At 43.3% G+C, this 22,315-nt stretch overlaps 1 protein-coding gene across 1 annotated transcript; it reads left to right on the top strand.

The window, feature by feature from the left end:
• The first annotated feature begins 434 nt into the window (after positions 1–434).
• Positions 435–19,942, top strand: LOC144594366 (glycine cleavage system H protein, mitochondrial-like). The gene is made up of 5 exons (XM_078400770.1): positions 435–703; positions 10,352–10,431; positions 13,162–13,225; positions 14,741–14,872; positions 19,014–19,942. The coding sequence occupies exons 1-5, from the start codon at positions 577–579 to the stop codon at positions 19,109–19,111; spliced, it is 501 nt and encodes a 166-aa protein (XP_078256896.1). The 5' UTR covers positions 435–576; the 3' UTR covers positions 19,112–19,942.
• The last annotated feature ends 2,373 nt before the right edge of the window (positions 19,943–22,315 follow it).

Raw genomic sequence — 22,315 nt, 5'->3', positions numbered from 1 at the left:
GTTGCCATGTCCCTTGCAATGCTGGCGCCGGGCGCGGTGTTGCACGGAACGAGTGGCCCAGGAGCGGGCGATGCAGGGATGCCCGGGCGTGATGCGGGGAACGGTGCAAGGAGCGGGCGGTGCAGCGGTGCTGCAGGATCTGGGTGTGCACCGGGCGCGGTGCACCGGTGTTGCAGGGCTGAGCTGCCCGGGCGCGGTGCAGGAGGGAGCGGGCGGTGTTGCAAGGCCGGGGTGTGCACCGGGCTGTGCAGCGGCGTTGCAGGGCTGAGCTGCCCGGGCGCGGTGCAGGAGGGACGGGCGGTGCCGGGGTGTGCACCGGGCGGTGCAGCGGTGCTAGGGCCGGGCTGCCCGGGTGCGGTGCAGGAGGGAGCGGGCGGTGCAGCGGTGCTGGGGCCGGGGTGTGCACCGGGTGCGGTGCAGGAGGGAGTGGGCGGTGCTGGGGCCGGGGTGTGCACCCAGGGATGGGCGCGAGGGTCTCCTGCCCGCCCGCCTGCCCTTGAGTGACAGCCCCTCCCGCCCGCGCGCCGGCCCCGGGCACTTCCCTCGCGCCGCCCCATCCGCTCAGCTTGTGCAAAGATGGCGTGGAGGTGCGCGGCCAAGTTGCGAGCGGCGGCGGCTTCCCTGTGTTTGCACTCGGCGTACAGGACGGTGCAAGTCGCCCGGCTGCCCCGGAGCCTGAGCACCGCTGCAGCGGTCCTTTCTGGTGCGTTTCCCTCTTGCAAACATTCGGGGGCAGGGGCAGGTAGGTGGGTGGGTGTTTGGGGGCAGCAGCAGCAGCAAGTTAACGGACCAAGTAGTTGCAAGAGGAAAGTCCAAGCCTGCTGCTGCTACTTTTGCAAGATTGCATTAAGAAAACAGCTAGAAAACGTTGCAAACGTATTCTTTGTTTACGAAAGTTGAGCCAATATGTCATATATTTGATGGTTTCTACCTGTGTAATGTTTTGAAGATATTGTCCCACGTAGGGCTGGCTGGAGGGTGATAATAAGGAGTGAAAAGCCAAGGTAATGGGTCAGTTCTGAGGATCAGCTGCCACTGTTTGCTGCATCCTTGCAGATAAAGTATTGTTTGCGTTCTTCCAAACTTTAATATGTCATCGTGAAAAATATTGTTGATCTTTATTTTTTACTGTAATGCATTTCAAGGTACTTTGCTAACTGACTGCATTAAATGAACTGACTGCATTAAATGCACTGACTGCATTAAATCCAAGCTGCCCTCTGGTGCCGGTTGTTCCCTCTACAGCTGTAGACACTTTCAGACCCAGCCTATGCAACAACTATCTAACGCCACGTCCCGTGATTGATCAAAGTCGCGTTTAAAAGTACTAATAATATTTACCGTAAGGTTTGGGGATAAATCTGTCCAGATTAATGAGAAACTTCGCTTGTCGAAAACTTTAACTAAGTAAGGATGTGGGTGTCCTAGTGCATCAGTCACTGAAAGGAAGTATGCAGGTACAGCAGGCAGTGAAGAAAGACAATGGAATGTTGGCATTCATAACAAGAGGAGTTCAGTATAGGAGCAAAGAGGTCCTTCTGCAGTTGTACAGGGCCCTAGTGAGACGCACCTGGAGTACTGTGTGCACTTTTGGTCTCCAAATTTGAGGAAGGATATTCTTGCTATTGAGGGCGTGCAGCGTAGGTTAATTCCCGGAATGGCGGGACTGTCATATGTTGAAAGACTGGAGCGACTAGGCTTGTATACACTGGAATTTAGAAGGATGAGCGGATCTTATCGAAACGTATAAGATTATTAATGGATTGGACACGTTAGAGTCAGGAAACATGTTCCCAATGTTGGGGGAGTCCAGAACCAGGGGCCACAGTTTAAGAATAAGGGGTAGGCCATTTAGAACAGAGATGAGGAAAAACATTTTCAGTCAGAGAGTTGTAAATCTGTGGAATTCTCTGTCTCAGAAGGCAGTGGAGGCCAATTCTCTGAATGCATTTAAGGGAGAGCTAGATAGAGCTCTTAAGGATAGCGGAGTCAGGGGGTACGGGGAGAAGGCAGGAACGGGGTACTGATTGAGAATGATAAGCCATGATCACATTGAATGGTGGTGCTGGCTCGAAGGGCCGAATGGCCTACTCCTGCACCTATTGTCTATTGTCTATTTTATACGCTTCTTATAGAAAGGTATAAAATTATAAAAGGACTGGACAAACTAGATGCAGGGAAAATGTTCCCAATTTTGGGGAGTCCAGAATCAGGGGCCACAGTCTAAGAATAAAGAGGGGGGGGGGGTATTTAAAACAGATGAGAAAAAACCTTTTCACCCAGAGAGTTGTGAATTTGTGGAATTCTCTGCCACAGAAGACAGTGTAGGCCAATTCACTGGATAATTTAAAAGAGAGTTAGATAGAGCTCTTGGGGCAAGCGGAATCAAAGGATATGGGGAGAAAGCAGGCACGGGTTACTGATTGTGGATGATCACAATGAATGGCGGTGCTGGCTCGAAGGACCAAATGGCCTCCTGCACCTATTTTCTATGTTTCCATGTTTAATCTACAATTGCGCAGCAGGAATTGCTGCATTCCTTTCAGTAACACGTGAAAACAAAATACCATGTGAGGGAAATATGTATCCAAGCAATTTCCTTCCACGTGAATTACCATTGATAGTGATTGGGGATGCAGAGTTTATATTTCAAATATTTTTAAGACCAAGATAAAACACTAAAATGCAAGATATCGCAGATGTTATAATCTGAAATAAGAAATGTTGGAAGAACTCAGCATGTCAAGCAGTGCCTGTGGTAGCGAGAGACCCTGTTCTGCGTGTGTGGATGGAAGATGGCCAATATATGTGTAAGAGTAACCTTCCTTAGAAATAAAAGACCTGAGGCTTACTGTAAATTTATGTTCTTAGCCGTCAAGTGTAATTGGAGCAAACCATTCAAAACTTAATTCAGTGTTAATCTTTGAGATAGAGGGATGGTCGGAATTTGGCGTTAAAATCCCATCATCAGTACGGAATATAGAGGGATGACAGGCAATATAAAGAACTGAGAGGAAGGGGCTAGGCAGGAGCAGCCAGTTTAGAGGTACAGCACAGAAACAGGCCCTTCGGCCCACCAAGTCCATACCGACCAACAATCCCCGCGCACGAACACTATCCTACGCACACTAGGGACCATTTCAATATTACCAAGCCAATTAACCTACAAACCTGTACATCTTTGGAGTGCGGGAGGAAACCGGAGCACCCAGGGAAAGCTCACGCAGGTCACAGGGAGAATGGACAATAGACAATAGACAATAGGTGCAGGAGTAGGCCATTCGGCCCTTAGAGCCAGCACCGCCATTCAATGTGATCATGGCTGATCATTCTCAATCAGTACCCCGTTCCTGCTTTCTCCCCATACCCCCTGACTCCGCTATCCTTAAGAGCTCTATCTAGCTCTCTCTTGAATGTATTCAGAGAATTGGCCTCCACTGCCCTCCACGGACAAACACGGACAGCAACCGTAGTCGGGATTGAACCCGGATCTCTGGCTCTGTAAGGCACCAACTCTACCGCTGTACCACCGTGCTGCCCGTAGGAGTACCTTCCACCCCTCCACCTAGTTCCATCTTTCCACCTGGTTCGACCTGTCACATCTCTGCCTCAGATGTGTAATAATGAAGCATACACAATCTGTGGGAGTTACATTACTTAGTTTCTGTGTTTATTGTTTCTCCTGACTGCGACCTTCCAGGCCTTGCAGCATTCAGCACACACAGCAAGCAGCACACCTTCCTGCTCTCCAGTCACCTGATACACACGTCACAATTTTGCACATCAACATCATGCTCATCGTCGTGACATGACCCATCACCTCCCAGCCTTAACTCATCCCTCCCTCATACTCCTGATGCAGGATCTTGACCCGACACCTTAACCACCCTCTGTCTCCGCAGCTGATGCCTGAACACCGGGTTCCTCCAGCAGTTTGTTATTTTGGTTCAAATTGCAGCACCTGCGGTCTGTTGTAGACAATAGGTGCAGGAGGATGCTATTCGGCCCTTCGAGCCAGCACCGCCATTCAATGCTCATACCTCAGCACCGTACCTCAATGCTCATTTATCAAATAGATTTGAAACAAAATTTGCAGTGAAAACTGTCAATTTTGAGTATTGGTGGTAATTCTATGTAAATCATGGCATTTTAATGTGATCAGCTTACATGCCAATTCTCTTCATGAGGATGCACAAATTAATAATGTAATACACATTATTACATTAAGTGTACGACATGTTTACTAATGTAAGATTTCTTTTTAAGTGTTGATACATAAAAATGGATCTCAGGTAAAGGTGTCCCTTCATTTTGTTCTGGATTAAAAAATGTATATCTAGCATCCTTCCCTCCCCACCAACCAATCCTTCAATCATGGACCATGCTTTGCATACTGTGCAATCTTATTAAGTTGAAAATACAGCAGCTATTTTGCACAGAGCAAGCTCACATCAAGGCATTCTGATGATAACCAAGCCTTCTGGTTGAGAGATAAAACTGACGGTGGTACTTGGGATCTAGGGCACCAGTCACCATTCCAACCAGTGCCATTTAGTCTACGTTTAGAGATACAGCGTGCAAACAGGCCCTTCGACCCACCGAGTCCGTGCCGACCATTGATCTCCTCACACTAACACTATCCTACACACACTGGGGACAATTTACAATTATACCAAGCCAATTAACCTACGTCTTTGGAGTGTGGGAGGAAACCAGAGATCTTGGAGAAAATCCATGCAGGTCACAGGAGAACATACGCACTCCGTACAGACAGCACCCGGATCTCTGGCGTTGTGAGTGAGGCAGCAGCTCTACTGCTGTGCCACTGTGTTACCCACAACCTCCTGCGAGAAATTAGGACAGCACTCAGTGGTTGGGTGTGACAGATTAATATGCAAAAAGTGAGTGGGTAAAGAGTCAAATGAGGAAACTTTAACTCGTGTAGATGGGAATCTTGGTCGGCATGGTGAGTTGGGGCCTGTTTTCATGCTGTCTGACTGTGTAACAGGTCTCAACCTGAGGTGCTCGGAGTAGAAAAATGTGCCGGATCTGATGCTGCTGCTCACAGTTACATGTTGAGTTTTTACACACTGACCGCAAACACAAGGAGTAGCTTTGGCTAGTTCATGGGGAATTCAGGTCTAGAATGCTGACAGGTGAGGAGCCAGGCAGAGCTGGAATACAATTTATAATGGGAAATAACAGTAAATTTACTTTGTTACTTCTGAACAAACCTTTATGTTCGGAATCAAATCTTGTGAGTTCATAAGGTCATAAGTGATAGGAACAAAATTAGGCCACTTGGCCCATCAAGTCTGCTCCGCCATTCAATCATGACTGATTTATCTCTCTCTTCTAATCCCATTCTCATGCCTTCTCCCCATAACCCCTGACCCCTGTTTCTTTGATGGATGTTTCTTTTTTTTGTGTATTTTTGGGGTTGTGTAATTTTAATGCCTATTTTAATGCTTTTGTTGTTGGACTGTGGGTGACTGAATTTCGTCCAATTTGGATGACAAATGAAGCTATCTTGAATCCATACTAATCGAGAATCTATCTATCTCTGCCTTAAAAATATCCATTGACTTGGCCTCCACAGCCTTCTGTAGCAAATAATTCCACAGGTTCACCACCCTTGTGACGAAAGATATTCCTCCTTATCTCCTTCCTAAAGGAACGTCCTTTAATTCTGAGGCTATGAGCTCTTGTCCCAGACTCTCCCACTAGTGGAAACATCCTCTCCAAACCATTCACTATTTGGTAAGTTTCAATGAGGTTCCCCCTCATAAACTCCAACGAGTACAGGCCCAGTGCTGTCAAAGGCTCATCATATGTTAAGTTCTGCTATTGCTATTCTGTTATTGGAGGAATGTGCATCCAAACGAGTGGAGCCGAAACCTTGGGACAATCTGGTGAAAACCGCGGAGGAATTCTCTGCCACAGAAGGTAGTTGAGGCCAGTACATTGGCTATATTTAAGAGGGAGTTAGTTGTGGCTAAAGGGATCAGGGGGTATGGAGAGAAGGCAGGTACGGGATACTGAGTTGGATGATCAGCCATGATCATATTGAATGGCGGTGCAGGCTCGAAGGGCCGAATGGCCTACTCCTGCACCTATTTTCTATGTTTCTATGAAGCAGATTCAGATTAGTCTAGTCATATACAACAGGGTGCAATGAAATCTCTTGCTGGCATGAAGCTCCTAGATTGAACAATTAACACAGTAGGCAAGCAACAAATACTACGAATGCAAGAACAACAAAATGATATAAAGATTTGACTGCATACTGAAGTAGTAAAGTAAAACAAAGTGCAATAATGTATTAAACAAATGAGGCAGAGGTAAGGGTAAGAGTAGTAGGAAAGAAAACTGCAGATGCTGGTTTAAATCGAAGGTAGACACAAAATGCTGGAGTAACTCAGTGGGTCAGGCAGCATCTTGGGAGAGAAATAATGGGTGACGTTTCGAGTCGAGACCTTTCTTCAGACTGAAGAAGGGTCTCGACCCGAAACATGACCAATTCCTTCTCTCCGAGATGTTGCCTGACCCGCTGAGTTACTCCAGCATTGTGTGTCTACCTAAGGGTAAGAGTAGGTGGCAGCACCACTGGGAAGGGAATGTGAAAGAGTTGATTTGTTTTCAAGAGTCCGATGGGCATGGGGAAGAAGCTGCTATTAAGTCTGAATGTGTGAGCTTTCAAGCTCCTGGATCTTCTACCAGAAGGTAGATGAGAGAAAAGGGAATGACCTGGGTGGCAGACATCCCTGACAATACTTCCAGCCTTCCCGGTGCAACGCGCAGTGAAAAATGGACCGGACGGAAAGGGAGTGAAGGACAGGACTATGTTCGCCACTCTTTTTAGGTTCAGGCAGTCAAGAGCATAATGGTTTCTGTATCAGGCTGAGATGCATCCTGTCAAAATACTTTAAAATGCATCTCTAGAAGTTTGAGAGACTCCTCATTGAAAATTCCAAACTTTCTTGGATGCCTAAGAAAGTAAATACTTTGTTGCGTTTTCATGATCACAGTATCAGTGTGAAGGGTGTAGGAAAGAACTGCAGATGCTGGTTTAAATCGAAGATAGACACAAAATGCTGGAGTAACTCAGGCAGCATCTCTGGAGAGAAGGAATGGGTGATGTCAGTGTGAAGGGGCCAGGTTTGATTGCTGGGGATATGGATGTCAAGAAACTTGAAGCTATCAACCATTTCTCCAACAGTACCATTGATGAGGGCAGGGCTGTGTTCACAGACAATCTCCACCTCCACTTCTTATTGAGTAGAATTTTATACCACAAAGGCTACATTTTTTAAAAAAACAATCTAATATTTTGCTATTCAGAAGTAACATCCAAGTTAACTGCAGAACTCATCTTGCAAACCACACAAAAGTAACCTCTTTCCTTTGGCTAATGTTAAGGGCTCAGTTGTGTCCTGACACTAGGTTCTTCATTCATTCCTGTACTCTTGTCTCATCGCGCTATTGATCTGGCCAACAACAGCGGTATCATCGGCATACTGAAGATTAAGTTGTCGCTGAGCATGATCACACAGTTCTGCGTGGATACAGGGAGTCGAGCGGGAGACTGAGCACACAGCCCTGAGGAGCAGTAGTGTTGAGGGAAGGAGAAGCATTATCAATTTTGACCGACTGAAGCCTGCTGGTTGTAGATGGAGGCACCAAGTCCAAAGAAATTTTCCACAAGTCCTCCAAAGTGATGCTTCTGATTCTGAGCAGAAAGAGGTACCAATGTGGAGAATTCATCTCTGCTGCTTTACATTTGCAGGATGAGTTCTGCAGTTAACTTGGATTTTACTTCTGAATAGCAAAAATATTAGATTGGTTTTTTTTAATATAGCCTTTGTGGTATTAAATTCTACTCAATAACAATGGAGAAAATATGAAGCTATCTCCTGCTGCTGGATCCTGGTGAAGCTGAATGCTGACAAGTCTTTGTGAGTGATCACTGAGCGTTGAAAATAATAATAATACATTTTATTTGTCATATGTAGGTTGGCACAGGGTCAACGGTACAATGAAATGTATTTGACAAGACAACGGGTCACCTCAGCAGTAATAGACAATAGACAATAGGTGCAGGAGTAGGCCATTCAGCCCTTCGAGCCAGCACCGCCATTCAATGCGATCATGGCTGATCACTCTCAATCAGTACCCCGTTCCTGCCTTCTCCCCATACCCCCTCACTCCGCTATCCTTAAGAGCTCTATCCAGCTCTCTCTTGAAAGCATCCAACGAACTGGCCTCCACTGCCTTCTGAGGCAGAGAATTCCACACCTTCACCACTCTCTGACTGAAAAAGTTCTTCCTCATCTCCGTTCTAAATGGCCTACCCCTTATTCTTAAACTGTGGCCCAAGGATAAATAAGATTTTAAAAATGACATTGGTAAGGTAAAAAGACAATATTGAAAATAGGTAAAAACACAATATTCAAAATAATCAACATATATGATTTGAAATGTGTTTATGAGTTCAGAAGTCTGATGGCCTGATGGTAGAAACTGTTCTTAAGTCTGGTGGTACGCGCAGCCATACTCCTGTATCGTGTGCCTGACGGTAACAAGGAGAACAGCCTGCGTGCTGGGTGGCTGTGGTCCTTGATGATGCTACGTGCCTTCCGCAGGCACCGCCGGTAGAAAATGTCCTGAATGGCCGGGAGACAGTTGCCAGTGATGTGCTGTGCCGTCTTCACCACTCTCTGTAGTGATTTGTGGCTGTGGGCAGAACAGTTCCCGTACCAGACTGTAATGCAGCCCGTCAGCAGGCTCTCGATGGTACATCTGTAGAGGTTTGTGAGGATGCTGGCGTTCATGACAAACTTCCTCAGTCTTCTCAGGAAAAAGAGCCGCTGGTGGGCGTTCTTTGTTATTGTGTCCGTGTGCAGTGTCCAGGAAAGGTCCTCAGTGATGTGCACACCGAGGAACTTAAAGCTGCTCGCAAATATAATGTATACACTGGAATTTAGGATGAGAGGAGATCTTATCGAAACGTATAAGATTATTAAGGGGTTGGACACATTAGAGGCAGGAAACATGTTCCCAATGTTGGGGGAGTCCAGAACAAGGGGCCACAGTTTAAGAATAAGGGGTAGGCCATTTAGAACTGAGATGAGGAAAAACTTTTTCAGTCAGAGAGTTGTGAATCTGTGGAATTCTCTGCCTCAGAAGGCAGTGGAGGCCAATTCTCTGAATGCATTCAAGAGAGAGCTGGATAGAGCTCTTAAGGATAGCGGAGTCAGGGGGTATGGGGAGAAGGCAGGAACAGGGTACTGATTGAGAATGATCAGCCATGATCACATTGAATGGCGGTGCTGGCCCGAAGCCTCCTCCTGCACCTATTGTCTATTGAGACAGAAATCGAGAAACTATAAACCAGTGTAACGTTGGGATGTTGGGGAAAATTGTTGAATCCATTATTAAGCAGCTAATAGCACAACATTTCCAAAATTATAAAACAATCAAGCAGAGTCTGTGTTGTTTTATGAATGGGAAATTATTTGTCATATTTACTGGTGTTGAAAAGACAGGTGGATTAGCAAGTTGTGTGGCAGACCTGGAGCCTGCACAGAGATATACATGTTAAATGAGAGGGTGAGCAGTTGGCAAATGGAATATTAAGTATGAAAATGTGAGATGGAAGGAGGAATAACAACTAGGTTTTTAGTTTAAATGGAGTGAGACTACAGAATGTGATGGTGTAAAGGAATCTGGGAGCATTAGTATGTGAAACACAAAAAAATGGTATGTTGTTTCAGCAAGTAATTAGGAAGGATAATGAAATGTTCTTAAAAGAGAAATGGAGTGTGAAAGTAAGGAAGTTTTGATGCAGCTTTACAGGATGTGCTGAGAGCACAGTGGGAATACAGTGCACAGTTTTGGTCTTCATATTTATTTCACATATATACCAGCTAATTAAATCGCTAACAGGAAGACTGTTAAAGAATATAAGGTCCATTTTAATTCCAGTGGGCAAGAACAGCGCTAACATAAGTCTGCTCCTCTGAAACTTAATTGGGGTTTTTTTAACCAATTTCCTAATTTGTCGTGTTCTTTATATTTTATCAAACAGTTCAACAGACCTTTGTTACTTTTGAATGATCACAGGTCTACTTTTAAACTATTGATCTGCTCAGAACCAACTGGCGTGTGGATGAAAGGAAAAGCCAAGATAATATTCAGTACCTGATGTCTGGCTCAGCAGTTCACGGCTTCAATAAATGTCAAGTTGCTCTTGATATTTAAATATTCGTACCATTCAGAGATTGCAAAACTTTATAGATAAAAAGTTGCCTCATACTGTGTTGGCTGATTATGTAAAAATATACCATTCCAGCTCGCAAGTTTACAGACAAACATGAATGGGTAACAGTTGAAAATGGAATTGGTACAGTGGGCATTAGCAATTATGCTCAGGTGGGTATTTTTTTAAATTATTCTTCAGTATAATTCTTAAACTGATTATGTACTGCATGAGCCCTGCTTGTTCTTGAACTTAGCCCATTGCTCAATTTGGATGTTGCAGCATCAGCTTTTCCTAATCAATCTCGGATTATCAGTGGGAACAAGGTTCACTTTGGTATTAGTACTTATGGGCTTTGCGGCTCCTTCAAATGAAGTTAGTGTAGTTAATGTGAATAAGTTTTATTGGCACAAAATAAATTATTTGGCATAATTCCTCGAGCATTGCAAGCACTGCAGTGCTGCTTGTTAAGCACAAAACGCGACATTCAAACATAGAATGTTGAGGTCTCCAGTTGTGGTTTGCTGAAATGTGAATTTCGTATAGAATTAGTTCGGTGCTAAATATTAGCTGTATTTGAGCACACTAGTTTAAAACGCTGTGTCTTTCAAGCACAGTGCAAATATTACCATTGAGCTTAAAAACCTGAGCAGGCCAATATACGCCTCCAGCACAATCGGTGCAGCAAGTTGGATTTTCCACTTGCAATTGTTTCAACTTGCTTTACAGGAAGGCTTGTGGGGGAGTTGTGGAGTTACTGCCTAGAACAAGTAGTGTCTGGTGGGGCAATGGGGATCTTGAATATTATCTGATGGGGATTTGGAGGCAAAAAAAAGCCTCATCGCATTTAAATTAAACTTATAATCCATAAAGCTGTGGATCAAGAACTAGAAAATATGATTAACCTAATTCGCTCAATTTCTGGTCATTATAGGCATGACATTTCATAAATATCTGTGATTCAAAGATTGACTTGCCTGCAGGGAGAGGGCTATTGTTTTATTGCCGTCTTCACTTCAAGCGCACACTTTGAAACCTTTCTTTTAAGAAGGTAAAGAGGTGGAAAATGGGTTAGAACTACTACATATTGCCCAACTAGATAGACATTTAAATGGTTGAAAACTGATCCGGATCTTAATTTCAGAATTAGGATGTACGCCAGACGAAGTGTACGTTTCCAATTGAAATTAATACTTTCTTTCAATCTGAAGATGATAAGTGAATACTGCTTTATGTTCAGTCATTGATGCAAAATAGGTGGCGCTGTTGAATAAATGAAATGACAGCACACGATGGCCGTCAGATGAAAGATGCTTGTTCCTGTAAATTAAGGGGCAGGCTTTGCAGGGAATTGTGAGCAGCCACTGCTGGCTCTCCTTGTCTAAATGTCAGGAACTTTAGGAAGTTATGCAGGGATGCCCCCAACTTTGCCAAGTTCTTCTGCTCCTTCCCCATGCAGTGGTTGGGAGTTCTCGATTGTTTTTTGATGAAGAAGAACGACTATGAGGGCTCAAGATTTGTGTGTGGGATTTTTTTTTAAACTTTCTTTAAAATACTTGAATTTTTAAAAAAACTAAATGTTTTTGTCATTATATGTTACAGTGTAATTTTTAATCATTTTGAAAGAATTTTGACAATTCAACAATGTTATTGGTAGTACAAGTCCGTTTGGCCATTGAATAAGTGACCGGTAGTTCAAGGTGACTCCTTCCACTGTTGCACTGGGTCAGCAGTGGGCAGGCTTGGGTACCCCTCTCTGCTGGCAGCAAAACCCGGCCCTTTGTTTATTTTTCTCAAAAGAGTACTTGACGATTGCCCATTATGTTGCTTATCCTCCTTTTGTATATGACCACGTGTCAAAATGAACTTCAATGAACCCTGGGGGTGGTCAGGAGCGGAGCCCTTATTTGGGTTCATTTAACAATTAACATGAACTGAAGTTTTGATTTCCAATTTGAAAAACTTCAAGGCCTGTCAATGCATCATTGAATGAATATTCCTGAAATATCATCGTTTTTTCTTCAAGTTGACCTTTTTGTTTGACCTCTTTCTAGCTTTGTTCATGGAATTAGAAGTAAGGATGTGTGATCTATTTGCGGATTGGCACAAAGTCAATGGATGTATCTGAGCACTCTTGTTCCCATTTATAATGTGTTAATCCTCCGTAAATCTTTCCACTGGTTGCATTACTCTGTGCCTGCATCTCTCTTCAGCTTTCTCCGGGTGTCAGATGTTAAGGGGAGAAGGCACGAGGGAGAGGTTAGGAGGGAGAAGTAGATCAGCCATGATTGAATGGTGGAGTAGACTTGAGGGACCAAATGGCCTAATTCTACTCCTATCACTTCTGATCCTATGATCGTTCCCACTTTAGCCTTGCACCTCTACTCCTTTCACCTTTTGATGAGGCTAACTCTACTCTCTTGATTCCAATCGCACTAAACGGCTGACCATGCAGCTTGTCTTTCTGGCTCCCATCCCAGCTGACATTGCAAGCAGTTCCTCTTGCTTTGACAACACACTTCCTCAACTTTTCTAAACCACCATCACCCTTCATCATAAAATATCAGCGCTTCTGTCCTTTTATTCTTGCTAACTGCAGACTCCATCTCCAATATCCCTCTAAAGTCCATAGTCGTTACCTTCCGCCAATTCCATTTCTTTTTTTATCCCTCTTGGCAGCATCAATTGCTCTTATCTTGCTCCTTTAATGTAGAGTATCTCAAGTGCCTCATTGTTTGTGTGCTTCGCTAACATCTAGTTTTGAATGAGCTGCTGTGCACTTAGAAATGTTGAAAGGATTTGTTTTAGTGTGAAATTACAGAAATATGCCAGTCTGCTGCAAAGTTGAGAAATGACTGCAAAGGGTCTGGGTAGACAGTAATTTGGACTGTTTTTGCTTTTAGGAAGCATTAGGAGATGTTGTATATTGTGGTTTGCCAGAAATTGGCACAAAATTGAACCAGTTGGGTAAGTACTGATTTTAAAAATTATTATTTTCTTAAGCTTATCACCTGGATAATTTTTTTTCTATTTCAAAACTTAACTGGGTTTATGGATGTGAACATGCTCAAGGCATTTCAAGTGTACATCAAAATATTTTTAAATTGTTGCGTGAGTCCCTGGCTCTACAGACCTCTTGGATAGTGCAATCCAGATTTCAACCACCCTCTGGGTAAAAAGTTCTTCCTCAAATTTTCTACACCTTTCCTTAAACTTAGGATTTTTTGCCATATGCTAAATGGAAAAGTTTCTCGCTGTATACACCTCTCATAATTTTGAATACCGCAATTTGAATAAGAATGATCTTTAACTTGCAGAAGGGTCCAGCAGCTCCAAATAAATGTAAAGTGTATACTCAAACTAGTGAAAAGAGTTGTTGCCAGCTATATCCAAAGCATATGTCCACCAGACTCAGAAACAGCTTCTTCCCCTTGAACAGGCTTCTGAACAGTCTTATCATATCATATCACATATATACAGCGCGGAAACAGGCCTTTTCGGCCCACCAAGTCCGCGCCGCCCAGCGATCCCCGTACATTAACACTATCCTACACCCACTAGGGACAATTTTTTTTAAAACATTTTTTACCTAGTCAATTAACCTACATACCTGTACGTCTTCCATAAGCAAGAGTACAATCCGATTTATCTATACCTCATTGTGGACATTTGACTGTCTCTGGTCTCACAAAATGCTGGAGTAACTCAACGTGTCAGGCAGCATCTCAGGAGAGAAGGAATAGGTGACGTTTCGGGTCGAGACCCTTCTTCAGTCTGATGTCGGGAGGGGGCGGAACAAAGATAGGATGTAGTTGGAGACAGTGGGAGAGCTGGGAAGGGGGAGGGGAAAGGGAGGGACAGAGGAAGTATCTGAAGTTAGAGAAATCAATGTTCATACCGCTGGGGTGTAAGCTGCCCAAGCAAAATATGAGATGCTGTTCCTCCAATTTGGGGTGGGCCTCACTATGACAATGGAGGAGGTCGATGACAGAAAGGTCAGAGTGGGAGGGGGAGTTGAAGTGCTGAGCCACCGGGAGATCAGGTTGGTTAAGGCGGACTGAGCGAAGGTGTTGAGCGAAATGATCGCCGAGCCTGTGTTTGGTCTCGCCGATGTAGAGAAGTTGACATCTGGAACAGCGGATACAATAGATGAGGTTGGAGGAGATGACTGTCTCTGGAACGGGTGCACTACAATGCTGAGATTTATATTCTGCACCCCTTTGCTCTACCTATTGTATTTGACTTTGGTTTGATTGTGTATTAAGTAGTATTATCTGATTTGATTGTGTAACATATAAAACAAAGCTTTTCACTGTACCTCGGCTTACGTGACAATATTAGATCTAAACCTAAATATAAATTATAAAACTAATAACTTGCATATTAGATCTTACAATAATTTCATAGTTCTCTAAATTGTTGTCAATACTGCACAAAGTTTATTGTATTGCAATTTCTTTGTGTTAAATATCTTTTTCTCAGATGAGTTTGGTGCCCTGGAAAGTGTGAAAGCTGCTAGTGAACTGTATTCGCCTCTTACTGGAGAAGTAACTGATACAAATAAAGCTTTAGCTGACAATCCAGGACTAGTCAATAAATCTTGTTATGGAGAAGGTAAGTGACATATTAGCAAAGTTTAAGGATGCAAAAAAAGTTTTAAACTCATTCAAATTGCGGGAACTATTTTTGGATCTCTGCGTGGAAGTGACAGAAAGGCCAATCCTCAATGTTTTTATCAGGTGGGGTATGGATATGGTATTTTTCTAGATGATCTACAATGATGTGGGGCTGGTGACTGCTGTTGTAATTGGTATGAATTTGTTATTGATGGTTCAAACATAATTATTTTGTGTAATTACACCAGAATTATATTCAGAGACTGATCCTGGGTGAAGATATATCAGCAGGTTGTTCTTAAATCTGCTTCATCTCCCATTTTCTGTGCTGGTTATCTGCCTAAAATTTTCACTGAGCAACTAACTCTAATTTACACTGTTCCTGCAAACATTGGGGAGGCTTACAAGACAGAGTATTTGGTAATTATCTATTTCACAATAAGCATGGCCAAATACGAGGCCCCTTCAATGGTCCACTCTTGGTTCATTCATTTGCTTTCCATTTGTAAAGCACAAATGGGCCTTGTGTAAATTTTGCTGCTGGTTCCATCACCACAAAGCTGTAGCTACTCTTTTCAATTCAAAATACAAATCCTTTCCCTTGAATTTCCATCAGATTCTGAAGGTCCGCATTGACCCTCTCTGTTTAATCAACATCCAGTGCCAAAAAACACCATTTTTATTCTACCATTAAAATGTTGATTGTTTGTGCTCTACCTCTCTTTCTTCCCTCTAATCTTTCTAAACCATGTCAGAATTATGTGAATCCTTATTTGAACCCTGTGTTATATCCATCCATGATCCAGTTTCTCCCTCTATCCCAAATTGATCTGAGAATCAATGCTTGCTCTAATAGCCATTTCTACTTTTAGCCTCCATTATGCAACCTTGGCCAGCTCTTTGTGGCCAGCTCTATTTTCCGCAAGATCTACCCCTTAAACGTCTGAGCAGTCTGTCTTTGATCTGCAGAACACTTTCTCAGCTGTGAAATTAATACTGCTCACATTTGAACAATACTTGAAAAGGGTACTGACAGTAGCAGGGCACAGAATGTACTGTGGTGGGACAACTCTTGTAAGTTTGAAGTTTGATGAGCAAAATAACAGGAGCAAAAGTCACACTTAACCTCGTCCTCACTGATCAACAGTCTAAGATGTATCTGTTCAAGGCAATATTGTGGCCGCCCCATTGTTCTGATGGGAATAGATTCATTATCAATAGTCAATAGTCGTTTATTTGTCACATACACATAAATGTGTAGTGAAATGAAACATTACCCGCAGTTGAAACACTAAGACCAATAAGAATAATCAATAAAAATGCAATAACACATACAATCATACACTAACACCAAACAAAAGAAACATCCATCACAGTGAGTCTCCTCCAGTCCCTTCTCACTGTGATGGAAGGCCAGAATGTCTTTTCTCTTCCCTGCCGTCTTCTCCCGAGGTCAGGCTGTTGAAGTTGCCACGTCGGGGCGGTCGGGGCTCCCGACATTGAAGCTCCCGCTGGGCGGTGAAAATCCCGCGGTCTATTCCAGGCCGCGCCGGATGGTGAAAGGTCCGCGGCGGGCCGACCCAAGCCCCGCGATTCGGGGTGGGCGAACACGCTGCCGCTGCTCCCGATGTCGGCCCCCACCCAGGGGCCTGCAGGCTTCCGACGTCCACGCGGCCCGCGCCGGAGCCTCCGGAGACGAGTCGCAGCCGCTCCCGCAGCATCCGCAGGCAGCCAGCGCCGCAGGTGGTGAGTCCGGGCCGTGGGCTCTGCGAACCAGAGCCCCAGGTGGTCATAGGTGCATGGCCGGTGGTAGGGCGCAACGGGAACGGAGACACGACACAGAAACAAAGGTCGCGTCTCCGTTCGGGAGAGAGAATTTTTTACAGTTCCCGTTCCCTCCCACCCCCTCCCCCAAACATAACATACAAACACTACACCATATTAAAACTACAATTCATACAAAAACAACAAACAACACAAAAGACAGACGGACTGCAGGCAAGCCGCAGCTGCGACGGCAGCGCTGGCTCCTCCACATGGTTCACTAGAACAATCTCGATTGTGTTCAATCTTAAACACTATAATCTGCACTCTGGTTATTTTATTCTTTGCACTACCTGGTATACTTGTGTGTGGCTTGATTATACTCGAGTATGGATAGTATGTAAAACTGAATAGTACGCAAAACAAAGTTTTTTCACTATCTCCATACACGTGACAACAAGAAACGAATACCAATCAATTACTTTACCAAGTCCAAAGGTTCGTAGTGTAAGAAAATAACTGCAGATGCTGGTACAAATCGAAGGTATTTATTCACAAAATGCTGGAGTAACTCAGCAGGTCAGGCAGCATCTCGGGAGAGAAGGAATGGGTGACGTTTCGGGTCGAGACCCTTCTTCAGACTGATGTCAGGGGGGCAGGACAAAGGAAGGATATTGGTGGAGACAGGAAGATAGAGGGAGAACTGGGAAGGGGGAGGGAAAGAGAGGGACAGAGGAACTATCTAAAGTTGGAGAAGTCAATGTTCATACCGCTGGGCTGCAAGCTGCCCAAGCGAAATATGAGGTGCTGTTCCTCCAATTTCCGGTGGGCCTCACTATGGCACTGGAAGAGGCCCATGACAGAAAGGTCAGACTGGGAGTGGAAGTGGGAGTTGAAGTGCTCATCCACCGGGAGATCAGGTTGGTTAAGGTGGACTGAGCGAAGGTGTTGAGCGAAACGATCGCCGAGCCTGCGTTTGGTTTCGCCGATGTACAGAAGTACAGTCAACTTCAGCCAAAAATGCCAAGTGGCTAATCCTTTCTCTCCACGTGAGGTACCCACAATATCAGCAACCACTTCTCAGTGAGATTGAGTTATTCGGTTGATAAGTAAAAGTACAGCTGAGACAATAATGATCTGGGCTCCAACAATATCCTACCTGTAGGATTTGTGTTTGAGAACGACCTTTGCCTCTAGTCCAACAGTTCCATTACAGCAGCAACACCTGACAGGGTTTGAAACTGGCAGAATATGGTCCATTCATGAAAAGAACAAATACGACTGGATAATTAACGCCCTATCATTTCTAATCTCAATTGTCAGCAAAACAATGGAAATTGATGTCAGTTTTGTCACCAGATGCCATTTACTTGCAAATAACTGCCTTGATGCTCAGTCTGAACATTAAAAAAATGCAAATGCTGAAAACCTGCCTCAAATGCAGAAAATTCTGGGAGTGCCTAGCAGATCACATTCCATCTGTGGGAAGAGAAACAGAGTCAACAATTCAGGTTGGAAACCCTTCGTCAGACCTTGGTGTCCGATGGTGGGTGTACGACCTGAAACATTGACTTTGTTTCTATTCCCACAGATTCGCCCTGACCTGCTGCTCGTTCGAGCATTTTTTTGTTATTGGCTTACTGCTTGTTCGTGTTCTATGTTGATGTAAGTGCATGGTGACCACCCACATCCCCTCCCGTCCCAGCACCTACAAGCTCCTCTTTAAGTTGCACATCAGGCTGAGATATTCATTGATGCTGTGCCAAACTCCTTACCTTGCAGCACAATGGGGGTATCTTCAAAGGGCCCATAGAAGTTGTGTCAGGACAATCTGGTGCAATGATAAATGGTGTCAAAAGCTAGGTTTGCTAGTGATGCCCACATTGTTACTCTCCCTCACCTTTCATTGTTACCTTTCTTGTTGACCATTTAATCTGTGACGATAAGCTTCAAGTCCTGACAGCATTGCATCCATACCTCTTTTGAAGGGAGACACAAAATGTGTGACCTTTCTCTTTTGAAGGGTCTCGACGCAAAATGTCACCTATTCCTTTTCTCCAGAGATGCTGCCTGGCTTGTTGTGTTACTCCAGCATTTTGTGTCTGTCTTCTCGATTATCACTACCTTTTCAGACCCCCCCAACAGAAATTGTACTTGCAGTTAGTTCATTCAGTGTTTTTTCTTCTCTGCACAATTGGGTGAAGAATGTTTGCAATAAATGCCTTAACATTTCTGTTCTAATGTTTTACTTTTTGGGGATTTTGAACTTTGTTACAAGTTTTATAAACCGCCATCTTTTTCAATGTGAGGCTATAATTTTTACAAAGGTACCAAATTGCAAAGATTTATTTGAATTCTCTTTTTTTTTTTGACAGGTTGGCTTATAAAAATGGCGCTGGACAATCCTGCAGAAGTTGATGAGCTGATGGATGAAGAGGCTTATGAGAAATTCCTAAAGTCCATTGAAGACTGAGCTGCATTTCTTTCCAAGCAATAAATGTTGCACATTTGTACTTGTGTACATTAGCAGTGGAAGTTGGTTGTGCACCTCAGGTTCCCAGGTTTAACAAGCAAGAGTAATATATATGGAGTGCACTTCAATGGGAGCCTGTCATATTAGTCATTATAATGGAAATAGATCGCTAAAAAAAAATTGACACTTAGCCGACACAATCCTTCTGGTTTTTGCAATATTTCAGCAATTGAAGAATATATTGGCTGCAAATTTTTAACGTTCAACACTAAATTATAATTCCATTTTTACTTGAAACAGTGATGGTGGTCAATAATGTATGGAATTGGTCGCCACGACACAGAAATCATGGAACAGTTTGTCTTCGGCCAATGAATGCAGCTTTGTTGTGAAGTGTTTTTTTTAATTTTCAGGTTATTGTGCTCTCCTGAAAGTCATAATGTTCAATTTTGAAATGGCTCTGGTTCCGGCCATTTTTCTATCGATTAAACTACAATTTACTGGCAGTCAGCTAATTGTGTAATAAAACTAACCTAACTGGAAATCTCCACAGCTGTTGTGTCTTATGGTCCAACCTGCCTGGTGGAGTCAGTACAAAAGTCTTCCCTTGTTTATTTTGTAAGTAGTTTCAGTACTTTTGAGTACATATTTTATGCTTGTGACATCAATATAGACATCAGCCACTGTGAGGACCCGTATGGTAAATCAGCAACTGCTGTGTGCCTGTGTTATTTACCACAAAGTTTCATATTAGATGTGTTTTTTAACATTGCAATTTCCAGTTGTCAAATAACGAGACTCCATAAATTGCAACAGAATTCTATCATGAAGTACTCGGGCTGCTTCATATTGGGAAAAATAAAAAGAAGCATTGCATTTATATAGCATCTTTCATATCCCTTTTCATGATGCCGTGTAGCGGTTTGCAGCCAAGGTCCCAACCCAAAACGCCGCATGTCCATTCCCTCCACAGATGCTGCCTGACCCGTTGAGTTCCTCCTTCCTGCCCCTTGTGTTTTGTTGAAGATTCCAGTATCTGCATTACCTTGTATTGCCATCATACTTTTGATGGTATGTGGTATTATTTGATAATGATTAGATAATGATAATGATTTAATCTGTGATTCTAGTTGAAGAATAAACAATGGCCAGAACATTGAGGAGAACTTGCCTGGTCTCAGAAATGGTGAGAATAGATGGAGTCTTTGGAGATTCCATTCAAAAGCCAATGCAATTCTGAATGAAATGTTGCATTGAAGTGCCATCCAGGATTATTGTTTTTAAACCTCTGGAATGGAAGTCCTGCAGTTGGTGCAGAGTGAGTGATGAGTGTGTCCAAAACATTAGTTATGCAGAATCGTTGAGTCAGAAAGGCAATAAATTCCCAGGATCTGAGGACTTCCTTTCTAGGAGGTGGCTCTGCAGGTCATGGAGGTATTCGTTTATTATTGTCACCAGTAGCGAGATACAGTGGAAAAACAGCTGCTGTTTTTTTCAGAAAATCCCACCGATTTTAAAATAGTTCCGACAGACTGGAAGTTCACAAATGCAATCTCACTATTTAGAAATGAAAGAGAGGGAACTGGGAACAAGTGACTAGTTAGCCGGACATCTGAGGTAGGAAAAATACTATAATCTTATTAAGTAAGTGGTAGCAGACACTGAGAAAAGGGAATAATCGGAAAGCTCTATATAGCTTTATGAAGGAAAAATTGTGTTTGACAAATCTTGTTGATCACAAGATTTGTTGTGATCTTGAGGCTGAATCAAGCAGAACAGATAAAGGCAAACCATTGGGCTTGGTGAATTTGGACTTCAATAACGAGTCACACAAGTGACTAAAGAAAGTTAGAGTGCACTGGTAATGAGATATTATACTGACTGGTTAACAGACAGAAAACAGTGTAGGAATTAATGGGTCATTTTCAGGCTATTGGATAAATCCTCCTTTATTCGCCCTCCCCTGTTCCCCACCTAGATTTGTGCCTATTTCTCCCCTCCATTCCTTCATGTGGCTTGGCTTCACAATTCGTAACTCTTCAATCCTTTTGTCTCAAACCAGTCTTTTCATCTCTGGCCTTTGTCCAACCATTTACCTATCAAGAAATGACCTTCACCTGCGTTCACCTATTAATTGCCATGTTTTGTCCTCTCTTCCTCCCCTTCCTTCTCCCCCCCCCCCCCCCCAATCCCACAATCAGTCTGAAGAAAGGTACTGACTCGAAATGTCGCCGATCTATGTTCTCTAGGGATGCTGCCTGACCGCTGAGTTACTCTAGCACTTTGAATCTTTATTTAGGAAAAATATAACCAAATTGATGGAACCAATATCCCTCTTTAATATCACTGTCTAAAAGTACAGTGTTCTCTATTTAGGGTATGACCAGAGAGAGCTTCCAAATTTAAAACTGACCATAGCATACCTTTAGAATTCCAATCCCCCTTAGAGAATTAATATACTTGTATTACCCACTCAAAAAATAGAAATACTCAAAGGATTAAAAAAATGTGGAATAATGTCATCCTGATTCCTAGAAAACTAATGATAAATGATGGTTTTTAATTTCTCTAATTTTATACCAGTTCACCTCTTTTATTATTTAGAGCAGGGAAATGTTTGAGATTTAGTTATGGTATAGATTATTCAATTCCACTTGAGAAACTAAATGAACCTCAATTCAGTTGTTATTTTCCTGTACATACTGTCAAGGATCCTCAGTGCTGGAGAACTGGAGAAACCCAGCAGTGTCTGTGGAGAGAAAGGATGGATGATGCTTCAAGTCGAGTCCCTTCAGACTGATTCAAGGAAAGACATGTGGCTGTAGCAGTGAGTCTGGATCAGAACATGGTTGACTAGCAGGCATCACAGAGGCATACAGTAAAATAAGGTTCTGCTGGAGAGAGGTGGAGAACTTCAAAATAGGCATACATCAAGAAGATTGCGTAGTGGAGAAATAAAATGACGCAAGAAATGGCAGGTGCTGGAATCTTGAACTAAATACGAAGTGCCGGAAGAACTCAACTAATTGAAGAATGAATATAAAACAAAGTGCTGGAGTACCTCAGCAGGTCAGGCAGTATCTCAGGAAAACATCAATAGGGGAGATTTTGGTTCGGGACCCTTGTTCAGACTGACATGGATAGGCAACTTTTCAGGTCGGGACTCTTCAGGTCTCATTCATTCTGAAGAAGGTTTCTGATCCA

Source organism: Rhinoraja longicauda, chromosome 6, assembly GCF_053455715.1.
Source record: "Rhinoraja longicauda isolate Sanriku21f chromosome 6, sRhiLon1.1, whole genome shotgun sequence".
In the NCBI taxonomy this organism is placed as follows: domain Eukaryota; kingdom Metazoa; phylum Chordata; class Chondrichthyes; order Rajiformes; family Arhynchobatidae; genus Rhinoraja; species Rhinoraja longicauda.
Note: the sequence above shows the minus strand (reverse complement) of the source record. Positions and strands in the feature narration are given on the sequence as shown.

What these genes read in the sequence shown, in the direction of transcription:
- LOC144594366 (XM_078400770.1), top strand. Translation starts at nt 577, where the DNA reads ATGGCGTGGAGGTGCGCGGCCAAGTTGCGAGCGGCGGCGGCTTCCCTG. An exon ending in GCATTAGCAATTATGCTCAG is followed by an intron (nt 10,432 to 13,161) that starts GTGGGTATTTTT and finishes TTTTGCTTTTAG; the next exon opens with GAAGCATTAGGAGATGTTGT. An exon ending in CACAAAATTGAACCAGTTGG is followed by an intron (nt 13,226 to 14,740) that starts GTAAGTACTGAT and finishes TCTTTTTCTCAG; the next exon opens with ATGAGTTTGGTGCCCTGGAA.